Here is a 12,305-nt window from a genome sequence, read left to right as displayed (position 1 = left end):
GAGGAGTCGAGGCCTTAAGAGGCTGGCATTGCTGGTACAGTGATATGATGCAAAGGTTTGGTCACCGACAAGTCCCAGTCCTGTGCATGGCCACAAACTCTGTGCTGGACTATACATATATTCTGCACATCATCACAGGATAACTCAGTGGAAAACATACTGAACCCTGTAGCATTGAGAACATAAGTTGACTGCATCCTGCAAATGACAGCCTCTCTGAATAATTGCTTTGGGTTTATTGATGGCACTGTACGGCCCATTGCCAGACCAGGTGTAACACAGAGGATCCTATATAATGGTCACAAATGCATCCACAGTCTAAAATAAAAGGCAGTAGCCATCCCTAATAGTCTGAATAATTTACCATCAATGGAAACATAGTCATTCCCTTTAAAATGTATAAAAATAAAAATAAAACATCTTTTAACAGAGGGAAAGAAGCATGACTGGAATGCTGGCAGAATCTGGGCAGTTGGCATTGCTGCAACATCATGCCATGTCTGTAGATGGTCATCCAATGTGTGTGTATGGGGACCCAGCATACCCACTGCATGTGCATCTGCAAGCCCCATTTCGACATGTTCATCTCACCCCTCAAATTATGGTTGTTTGGGGACATAGCAAACTACTTCAAGTTCCTGGACTTCAAAAAAAATTAAAAATGGGTTTGAGCAGTGTTGGAAAATTGTATGTTGTATCTGCTTTGTTAAGAAATGCACTAACTTGTCTGTACGGTAATCAGACATCGCAGTTTTTTTAACTTGGATCCTCCACACATTTGTGACTATTTTTCATGAGGTTACATGCACAACTACACTGTGCTATGTAGGCCTATGTATAAATAAATAAATAATAAATAAAAATAACATACACAATATAAAAAAGAATTGTATTTAAAAAGAACGAGACATTAATAACAGATTTTTATTTTATTATTAACAAAAATATAGACTATATATATATATACATATATATAGTTAGTTTACACAAACACTCAATATACATAATGTATAGGCTACTAACAAAATGTTATTAAAAATACGCTATTTTATTTTAGCAGATTTTATATTTCATTATTAATAGAAGGATTTATACATTAAAATGTTTTATGAATGAAATCCCAAAGAAATGTTTTTAAATTGCAAAAGAATAAAATAATCATTTCTTTACAAACTTTCAATTAAGGGCTGAGTAATGCTTGCCCTCGCTGTTGCTGAAGTGGCATGGTCTGCATTTGCTGTTGTTGCATTAGTAGCATCATGTCACTCATCTGCTTTTGTGTTTGTTGTGCTGCCTTCGCTTGCTCTTAAACCTGTATTTTTTTTTTTTTTTTCAATTCTAATTCCTTTTCCCTTAGAACCATCTCAGTCTGGCTTCTCCCCCTCAAAAACTCTATGGTGTCATTCCCACTCCTTCTCCTACGTTTGTTGTTTGTCCAGTCCTCTCCCTCTTCACTAACCCTCTCCATGGCCCTCTTCCTTGCATCTTCTGCTTTGGCACGTCTGTCTCTAACTTCCTCGTACTCTCATCACTCCCTGTGTTTTCCTCAGCTGCTCTTTTTTTCTCTGTTATTTCTTCTGAGTTCATCAAGCTCTATTATTTCTGCCGATGTGCCACTGCTCTTCTCGTCTTTGTTGTTTCGGCCTTGCTTTTCGCCTGAATCAAGTTGAATCTCTCAAGCACTGAGCTCTGCATAACCCTGAAGTAATGTACATCATGTTGCTCTGTCCACACCATAGGGGCTCTAATCAACAAGAAACATGAAGTAGCTATAGCTAAGTTTTGATAGATAACTAATAATAATAACTAATCCATTAATCTATTTCTAATCTGTTAATCTACCCAATATGAAAAATATTTTAATAGCTTAGTAATACATTTAACATGGATTTTGAGAAGGATGTTTATGCAATGCTTACATTGTTCGCTTCACATCATCTCAACTGCTACAATAATATATTCCAGAAACTTGAAAGTGACTAAACTTTACTGTAATATGAAATATTTTAACTGAAATTTTTATATAATTGAAATAATTCATTTACTTTTCCAACAAATGTTACAAGTCCAAAAAAGTACATATTGTCATATTAACCCTTTGATGCACAACATGACTCATGAACATGAGTTTTTATTTTCTATATCTTTGCAAGAAATTATTTTCATCATTCAGTATTCTAGTTATTCCTCAATTAACTTTTTTTAGATCATTAAAATCCTTATTTAAATTTTTCCTTTCTTACTTTTCGAATAAAAATCATTGTTTTGTAACTACCCTTCTAATGCACAACATGGGTCTAAAATGACCCGTATTCATTCCCTATGTTGTTTCAAACGTGGCTGAGTGTTTCTTTGCTGAATCTTTGAAAGAATTTTTTTTTTTTTTCATTTATTAATCCAGGTATTGTGCTTCCCCCTAATATAGTCCCAAGTCAATATCTGCATAGGAAATCGCCTAGTGTTAATCTGCATCGCTATTTGTACGTGTTGTGAATACGCAGGCCACAAGAAGTAATTAGGTGTGTTTTTTTTTATATCACTTTTACTCAGGACATGCTAGCTGGCAACAAAGGATTCCATTCATTATGCTAAGCTAAGCTAGTGCTGACCCTGTCAAACTAAAACAATGCACGCACTGAGACAAAAATGCATTTGCCCACCTATCTAAATGTAGGAAAGAAGGTGAATAAGCCCTATTTCAAAAAACGGTGTAGTGTTCCTTTAAGTAAACCTACTCAATTTCTTTAGAGTGTGTTATATATTAATAATATTGATTTTTGTTTCTTGAAACAGATCAGTTTAATTCTCCATTCTCAAATATTTTGATAGAAATTTCACAAAAATAAATAATTGGTTAGTCAAATACAAAATTATTTTAGTGAAAAAAAACAACAACTTAAATATAACTGTAAATTTTAGATAAAATTAACTTGGATTTTTAGTCAATTATTTTTGTATGTTTAACTCAAACAATCAAGTAAACGATTTTAATAAAGTTAAATATTACTGTAATATTTACTAAGCCACAGAATTATTTTTTAGAGTGTATCTGGTATACACATGGCACATGTGCAGGGGAAAAAAACACACGTTTTGCTGCCACAAAGCAGAATCTTTTACTCAAGCTTATTTGAAAACTACAGGTATGCGTGTTGAAGCAGGATTGGAAATAAACTCTGCAGGCCTGTGGCCCTACAGGGACTGAGTTTGACATCCCTTGATTAAAACATTCTTTAAGTCATGAGAGGAAAAGAACTTAACTTAGCAACTACATATAATAGACTGGTTTCACTGGTTTCACTAGTGTCACTGGTTGTCTTCTTCTACTGAAACTCCTTGTAATCACTGAAATGGCACCATCTATTGGATGTTTTCCAAATGAACACAGTACTAGTTAAGTTTCAAAAAGCTTTATGTTCAGTATGCCTGGTCTCCTTTCAACATCACAGTATTAGTAATTCTACTCAATAGTTCAGTGTCTGATGGTTGGGATCATTTAACATGTTGAGAGAAAACAATACTGAAATAGCATCAGGTTTTTGAAAACATCATATACTCAAAGCCTCTTTAAATCAGTCACAGACTGTTACAATTAAGTTGTTGGTTTGAGTTGTTACATGAAACCTGATCATTATCGCAATGCAGCATAATTATCTTGCTAATACACACTGGTAATTTTGTGGTAAATAAAGAATACGGATTACTCACAAATCACAGAATTCATATCTTCTCATTGCAAAAAAAAAAAAAAGGTGACATTTTGGACATTAAAGAATGTGTTCACTCACCCTTGAGGTATTATTTTGAGAGAGAAGATTTTTTTTGTTTTAGAATCTACCCACAAAAAAAACTTGACAGGGTTGTGTCCCTTTACCTTTGCAGAAGCCAATACAGAAAGTTTTACAAACAATCTTTACATATGATTTTATATTTCTTATTCAATAAAAAATTATAAGAATATTGATTCACTCTAACTTCAGAAATGGTAAATTAGTCTGAATGTAAATGAATCACTCGATTTTAATATATGGTTTGATATATCATTCCATCAATAGGTGACAGTATAAACGGGTTCACCAACATGAAGGACACCTGTTTTCTTGACGCTGTAGTACTGTCCCAATATTGGCGCGGTTTTCTGGTTAGGGTCAGTCAGTCGATAGCTATGAAGCAAAAAAAAAAAAAAATCAAGTAGGTGATGAAAACCGTGGATATATTAAGAGATGCCAACAACATGATATAATAAAATTACCCTATGCGCAGAATCAGGGCTTCCTTGAAGGGGGTGTTGGGTTGGTGGTTGCACCAAAAATATATTTATTCATGTATAATTCAAATAAACATGGGGTTGGTAAGATTTTTTTTTTAAATTTGAAAGTCTCTTTTGCTCACGAAGGCTGTATTTATTTGATCAAAATAACAAAACAGTAATATTGAGAAAAATTTGTAAATTTAAAATAACTGTTTTCTATTTTAATATATTGTAAAATGTAATTGATTCCTGTGATCAAAGCAACATTTTCAGCATCATTTCTCCAATCTTCAATGTCACACGATACCTTATTATTATTGCTTAACATTTTTGTGGAAACTGTGATACATTTAAGTATTCTTTGATTAATAGTTTAATTGATTTGAAATAGAAATATTTTGCAACATTATAAATGTCTTTACTGTCACTTTTGATCAGTTTCATGCATCTTTGCTAAATAAAAATATTCATTTCCTTTCTTTTTTTAATCTTAATTTTTGTAATCAAATAACAAAATGTTATGGGTTATTTTGGCCAATAATAAAAGTTTTTGTTGAATCATTGATTTAATTAAGACTTTATTATGTTGAAAAATAATTATATTTAATAGTTCTATTTCAAATAAATGTTGTTTTTTGAAACTTTCTATTCATCAAACAATCCTAAAAAAAAAAAACAATGTGTGCTCAGCAAGACCGGTTTGTGCTTGAGCGCCACCAAGTGCTGTAACTTCAGCAGCTTCAAGCACAAGGACAAAAGCGCCAATCTCACTGGTTGGCCAGTTTTTAACACGGGGTGTCAAACCAAAAAAACGAACCAGAGGCTTTTTTTTTTTTTTATTACGCTAAAAGCCTGCCGTTTTGCCCATCGCTGTGCATACTCACACTGGCGCCATTTGTTTAGTCAGGAGACGTTAAACATCGGAGATAAGTGCGGGCGATAATCGTCCTGTGTGCACAAGGCTTTACGCATTAAGCCGTGTAATAATGTGACTCATTTTCCAGATTCTGTAACTGATTAACTAAAAGGAAACAAAGCCAAGTTCTTTGGCAAGAAGCACAAGAAGAAAATGATTAACTAAACACAACAGGCATGAACCCGTGAGCTCTGCCCTTTGATCCGGGTAGATTTTGATTCAACTAATGTGTGCACTTACTTTTTGAGCGTGTCCAGTGGTTCTTTCCGGGTGATGACTCCAGTCTCAGGGTCAACGGTGGTAAAGAGGCATCTGAATATTAATACACAGAATTAAATATTTTACATTACTAACGATTATACTTGTGAACAGTGTATATTCCGCTTTACCTTCCACAGCCAACAACTCTCTTCATCTCCACTTGCCCAATCTGAATATGATCCCATGTGTCCTGGTGTAGGAATAACACACAGGGTTTTATTTTACATCATAACACACCTTACATCATATCATTCATATTGTATTGTAATCAGTTATACCTCGGTGAATGCCTCACAGTCACTGACAACAATACTGGGACGGAATTGAAAGACAGTAACATCACTATCCAAACGGGTATTCAGGTCCCTAACCGAGGCCTCTGACATTAGCATGATGGGAGCAGCATCAGGATAGGCCACCTGAAGAATTGAAAAATCAGATCAGATAATGCCCAAAGAAAGTTGTTTGGTTTTGTGTATTGTAGTCTACTAATATATATATATATATATATATATATATATATATATATATATATATATATATATATATATATATATATATATATATATATATATATATATATTAAAAAAAGTCATATTGCCAGGTACTAGATTTTCATATATGTTGAAAGGAGGTAGAAGCACAGCTGTGAAACTGTATAAAATATACATTTTTAATTACTCTCCTCTGTCGGGATTCTTTTCTGTCGTGACAGTATTTTTTCCTTTTAAATATACATCTATAGTTCTGCTTTTAGGATAATTGAGTGACAATGTGATATAATTTTGCTAAAATAAAAATACTAAAACATAATTATGTTTTTCTCATTCTCCAATTAATAAATGTATAAATAATAAATTTCTCCTCTCTAATTAATTTAAAAGTAGGAATGTTGCTATATTAAAAACTAGTAATCGTAGGTACAATGTTTTGTCCCACATCTCAAGAGTCAATATTTCAGTTTTACAATAATAATTGTATGGTTAAAGATCTTTATTTGTGGTATGAGACATTTACAGGGCTGTCCATCAAACCTTTTCGTCCTTAGGATAGAGGGGATTTTTCTCAGAAGGCCTCTGGGCCTTTAGATGAGGTTCAAAATGCACCAGGCGAACTGTCTTGTCTGATTCCAGGTATCGAGTAAGCCAGTCAGACACATCGTCCCCGCAGTCCCTGCCCTGAACGTCTATACTGAAGACTCTGGACACAAAAGCAAAATTAAATTCAAGTTTCAGTATGCCACTTCAACTAGAAGACCTATCTTGCAAAGGAAACTTCGGCCACACATAAAATGAGTTAGCACAGGCACACATACTAATAAAATTGAAATAAAAAAAAAATTAAACATGATATAAGCACACAAAATTACTAAAATGAAAACTGAAAATGTAAAAAATAAAAGCTAAATAACATATTATTAAAATCTTAATAATACAAGAATATAAGAACACTCAGATAAAACTGCTTCATTCAGCCACTATAATGCTTCATACAGCCACTATACTAAATATATGAAATACATACATTTAAATGTGATCTAAGTGTTGGTGGGGTGGGTCACTGTTTGTAGCATGTACCTGTGACCTAACGGCGCTGATCCACTTGTCCGACACGACTGTCGCGTGGTGTTGCGACGCCTTCCCACATTTGTAGGTTGATGGGCGTACACACAGTTCCTTGAGTTTACCGCTATGGGCGTGGTTTTGACCGAGCGGGAAATGTTGCGTATTTAAAACATTTGTTCGAAGAAGTGATGTGTTTTATGGATTTCGTTAAGCAGTCATGAATCAAAAACAGAGAATGATCATTGTAGCTGCTCTGCTCTACCTCCGGAGGAAGAAGCCATGTCGTCGGCATTGGGTTCACCCTATCCGGAGTGAAGTTGTCCGGCGGGAGTGTTGGCCCTCTCTTCTTCCTCATCTGTGGCCTGAAATGAGAGGTGGAAGGGCCTGCCTCCTCCAGGTCTCCCCCACCTCTGTGAGAGGTGGAGTGGGTGCTGGTGGGGGTAGCAGGGTGGGTGAAGCTGGAGGGGAGTTGACCAAAGGGATGGGTGCAGCTGGGGGGAGTGTGGCAGAGGTAGCTTGGTGGGACAGATTGGAGGTGGTCGGGGCCAGGAACCCCATCACAGCCATATATTTCCATGGCCGAGCAGATGAGGCCCCAGCCCCACTCCTGTTTCTCTCCCTCTCCTTCCTCTTTTCGCTGGTGTACTGGTCCCTCAAGCTTTTCCACCTTGACCGACACACATCCTCTAATAATAATAAAAATATATGTATGAAAAAATTACAGGCTATGAATCTGTCTGTGCATCTAATGCTAATTTTTGGTATTAAGCTATTATTTTAATCTTGCTTTAAGCTGCAAATTGATATGCCCATTTCAAATGGTTAGATCTGTCATGAATTATGCATTTATGTATTTATTTATTTATGTAATCCACTTTTGCGACGCGACGCCTCCCCACATTGGTACGTATATGGGCGTTTACCGCTATGGGCATGGTTTTGACAGAGTGGGAAATGTAGCGTATAAGAACAGAGGACCTGCGAGAGACTTCCCTCCGTCTCCATATGCTCTACTTCTATTGGATAGACGCGTCGCGTTTAACGGAATTCATTTGCACAAAGATGGGCATCGGCCAGCTTTTTGACGCGCAGCATTTTTTCAAATGAAGCGCCGCCTTCCCAGGAATGCTTTGCGGGCGCGTCAAAGACGCTTTACGTCACCCATTGGAATTTAGTGGAGAGCTGCGCGACAGTAGTGTCGCACGGACAAGTGGATCAGCGCCAAGTGTTGGTGGGTTACTGTTTGTAGCACTATGTACCTGTGACCAGAGAATGTCTAATAAGTGGGGGGAGGATTTTCACTCTCAGTAAACTTCCGGCTTCTGAACTGGTTGCAGTTCCACTCTGGCTCCATATGAGGGCGCTCACAGGACGAGTGCAGAATGAATGGAGGTCTATGGCGCTATACTCATCAAAATCCAAAGTCAAATCTCAGGATATAATTTTTTGTCTAGTAATTGAATGTTGTATTCAAAAGGAGATGCAAAGGAATTACACATTGCAGGGTGTTCGATTTTTTAGAGTCACTTATTTGCTTTAAAGTGTCAATGACGTCATACACATCGTACGACAAGAGATACTGCTTAACGGCAATCCTTCACTCACTCTGGTGCGTTCGCGCTCTGCACTTTCTTTTCACTCGAGGCATCGAAAACACAGCTGACACAGGTAAACACACGTGCTAGAAGAGTTTTTGTTTTGTTTGTTTCTGGTCCCGCTTCGGATGCCACGATGCCATCAAGCGGCATCTCTGGTCGTAATCAGTCCTTCACTGACCAATCAGCATTCATTAGCAGAATGCTAGCGTGTTATGGGCAACAACAACTCAACTTGTAAGAAATCGAAAGGACATAAGCACTCGTTCATTCAACTTTCGACCTATAACCCATGTTGAACTTTTAAAACCTTGAATCAATCCTGAGATCTCTCAACGGCAATCGGATGAAAGAGACAAATTTAGCCGTCTAGCCCCATAGCCCCATTCATTTTGCACTCATGGGCGATCACCCCCAGTGGAACTCTGGTGGAACTACAACCAAAATTCGGTACAGTAGGACTTAAAGGTAGGGTAGGTCAGAATTGTCTAAAAAAACTTTTATTCAAATTTGTTTAAACTGTCTTTATATACCAATACATAATTAAAATGCAAGTACTCTGAAATAGAGAGAATAAAAAATTGGGTGACTCTAGTGTATTTAATCTTCAATAAACACAGCTCATTAATTCCATTCACTCCCACCTAAAAATGGGTGCGCGACTGCGCGCATGTCGGCAAAGCCAGTAATAGCAGCGGTAGTCATGGCAACGGAGAGTGACAGTCGCGCAAGCTAATCACTTGTTTCGTCCGGGTAGGAATTAATGAGCTGTGTTTTTTGAAGATTAAATACACTATAGTCACTCAATTTTTATACTCTCTTTTTCAAAGTACTTACATTTTAATTATGTATTGGTATATAAAGACAGTTTAAGCCAATTTGAAAAAAAAGTTCTTTAGACAATTCTTACCTACCCAACCTTTAATAGGGAGTGGGCAGGCTCTCCATAGACGGGCTCTGCTGTGACCTAAGTGTTGGTGGGGTGGGTCCCTGTTTGTAGCACTATGTACCTGCAGTCCACAACTGCATTACTGGGCTGGTGAAGAGGAACCCTCAACTCCTCCATCTGGGGTCCGTTAAGACACAGCTGCCCCCCCTCACAGCTCAAAGACACCAACACCAGACGAGGCTGCTGTCTGCCGGTTACCATGTGTCCATCCTCGGTGATGACCAGCCAGTGACTGCATCAAAAACCAAATATGTCATGTCGCGAATTATGAGTGGCACAATTAAGCATTTACATAATACAAGTATTCATATTTTCACTGAGTTTTCAAAAGTTTTACTAGACACAAAAGGTACAAAATAGACAAAAACATGGCAACAGCTCGAGCGCTTTCCGTTAGCATCTTTATCAGACAGTAAATCATTAAAAGTCACTGATAGTTCGCACACTGACCCATAGCCTATTACAGAACATTTATGCGTGTATGAAACAGACAGCCAATGCGTTCAAAGTAATTGCACACTTCTATCAAATACTCACCGATCCCGCAGTTCGCCATATTTCAGCCCCATTCGCAGACATTCTGCTGTGTCTACCGACACCACTTTCCCAGACTTCATCGGATGAACCAGCAGCTGAGTAACAACTCCAACTCGGGTTAACTTTTTCTCCTGACGCATATATTTATACACGACACCGAGTCCAAGCAGAGCAACAGTTGTGCCTGCAGCGCATAATGCGATTTGCCGATTTTGGTCAAAGATTTTCATAATCATCTCTTTGAAGTCCATCTTTATTTTCGGAAATAATACCTGCCTGCGAAATTTGACAAGTCTGAAAGGTTTCTCAGCGCTCAGCACGGTGTTTTATTTAAGCCAATGAAAAGGCGCGTTGCTAAGATGTAGTTTTAAAGGGGCATGGTCCTCGCTTTGAAGTCAACATGAAATCAGAAAACTTTCTTTTACACGCTCTTATTGTGAAAGATTCATCAGCAGGTTATTTCAAAGTAAATGTTAGTCTTTTATCAAAATATAATAACTTGATCACCATCTGAAACGACTTTTTTTGGCAGCTGCCGTCACCCTCTCACCCCAAACACCTGTCAGTCATTAATTTCAGACCACTTTTCACTAGTCTCTCAGCGGTCGTGAAGTAATTATTTATTCAAAATAAGTACCTACTCAAGAGAGTATGCGATTGCAGACACAAACTAAATGTACAAGATCTAATAAAAGTCCCAAGAAATGTCCTTGAGAACAAACAAAACTAAAGTTTATGGTGTACTGTCCACAGACAAGACTAATTACTTCAGAAAATAATCTGATGAAGTTATGCATCACACATGCAAATAAATGTGCATTGTTTTAGTGGGTTCAAAAATAATTTCACTCAAATCAAATTTAGTGTTTTTACAAAATGTTGGGCAAATATATGACATGTCACAGATTCTACCCAAAAAAGGTTAACTTGTATTGAACTTATAACACATTCCTTATTAATAAACCTTTCACCGTATACATCCTTTATTTTTACTGACATTTGGAAAAATAAGAATCAATTTCACATGGACAAAAAAATATTTTTTCTGTTGTTTTTTTATTATTATTCTAATCAGCAAAGAGTTATTTTTGCCCTGGTCCATTTAGTAAGTACAGGATTAGAAACATAAATGTACACTCTGTCCTACCCTCACTGACCTGCTGGTCAAAAGATATTTTCACCTTTCACATGAATATAGATGCCAAACCAGAAAAATATACAAGAAAAAGCAACAGATGCCGCCACCATGGGGGGCGCAATACAGACATTTGTTGTAATGCCGTTCCTTCTGTCACTGTGTCATGCAGGTTTAATAGCTGAAGGCAAAGTCTTGGGCACAAAGCCCTTTCTCCTTGGCAGGATGTGAAGATGGCACACACTCCTGTGTGAGCCAAACATAGCCTGAGCAGCAGGGCCTCTCTGAGTCATGGGGGATACACAGGACACAATGTCCAGATCAGTGCTGAGAGGGTCCGTATGGGATAACTGCTGTTTTTCCTACAGCTCTAGTTCAGACCAAGGTCATATTTATTCATTATCTTCAAAGCTGACATTTATGTGTTAAACATCAAGAGTAATTAGATACCTCAGGTTCAAAAGTCGTATACGCTTTCCGTGCCGAGATGTTGGCTCTGATATCATTCTTAGATAGACAACTCTGTCCTCGTTTTTGCAGCCAATCTGAATATTATTTTATCACTCCACGTGACCTCCATCAGGTTAATATGTTTAAGGAGGTTTAAAAAAGGTCAGATTATTCCCTTAACACTCTGTACAGAGCTGGGCTGAGAGCAGGAGTCATGTTGGTATGCCATCTGGATCAACAAATACCTGATAGGTGTTTCATTTTGCAGTTACACTGAAGTCTATAGCGTATTACAGGGGACTCATTACAGTAATGGAGTCTAATATTAATATCCTTTATCAGATCGCAGTATACTTAATAAAGAGTGTCAGATGTAGTTCACAACATCGCGAAAACTATCAATGCAACATGGTTGTGCTGTGCAAATTACAGAATTATGGATTTGGCTGCCTTTTAAGGAGTTTGAGTTTAATTGGCAACACCCCACAGGAAGTTGAATGGATAGGAAGGAGAATTTACTGAAAGAATTTCAATGCAGATCACGCGTTCAACGGAGCCCCCAAAGGAGCATGGTGATGGGAAAAAAATCCTGAAAAGTTTCCTGAAACTTTTATTACATAAAACCTTTTAAGATGCCACGAGACA

At 37.2% G+C, this 12,305-nt stretch overlaps 1 protein-coding gene across 1 annotated transcript; it reads right to left on the bottom strand.

Annotated features, from left to right (window-relative positions):
- Window positions 1–2,386: 2,386 nt before the first annotated feature.
- On the bottom strand, window positions 2,387–10,682 carry marc1 (mitochondrial amidoxime reducing component 1). Its single transcript, XM_081347671.1, has 7 exons — window positions 10,076–10,682; window positions 9,600–9,770; window positions 6,464–6,629; window positions 5,708–5,848; window positions 5,558–5,619; window positions 5,409–5,480; window positions 2,387–4,163 (listed from the first exon to the last, which is right to left on the bottom strand). Exons 1-7 carry the CDS (start codon window positions 10,324–10,326, stop codon window positions 4,049–4,051), a joined length of 978 nt encoding a protein of 325 aa, XP_081203797.1. The 5' UTR covers window positions 10,327–10,682; the 3' UTR covers window positions 2,387–4,048.
- Window positions 10,683–12,305: the final 1,623 nt, after the last annotated feature.

Source organism: Scardinius erythrophthalmus, assembly GCF_964197995.2.
Source record: "Scardinius erythrophthalmus genome assembly, chromosome: 19".
Taxonomy (NCBI): Eukaryota; Metazoa; Chordata; class Actinopteri; order Cypriniformes; family Leuciscidae; genus Scardinius; species Scardinius erythrophthalmus.
This window is presented reverse-complemented; position numbering and strand designations above follow the sequence as displayed.

Coding starts and splice junctions, on each gene's coding strand:
- marc1 (XM_081347671.1), bottom strand. CDS start 10,326: ATGGACTTCAAAGAGATGATTATGAAAATCTTTGACCAAAATCGGCAA. Junction 9,771..10,075: donor TATGGCGAACTGCGGGATCG/GTGAGTATTTGA, acceptor TTTTTGATGCAG/TCACTGGCTGGTCATCACCG. Junction 6,630..9,599: donor AATGCAGTTGTGGACTGCAG/GTACATAGTGCT, acceptor TTTTGTGTCCAG/AGTCTTCAGTATAGACGTTC.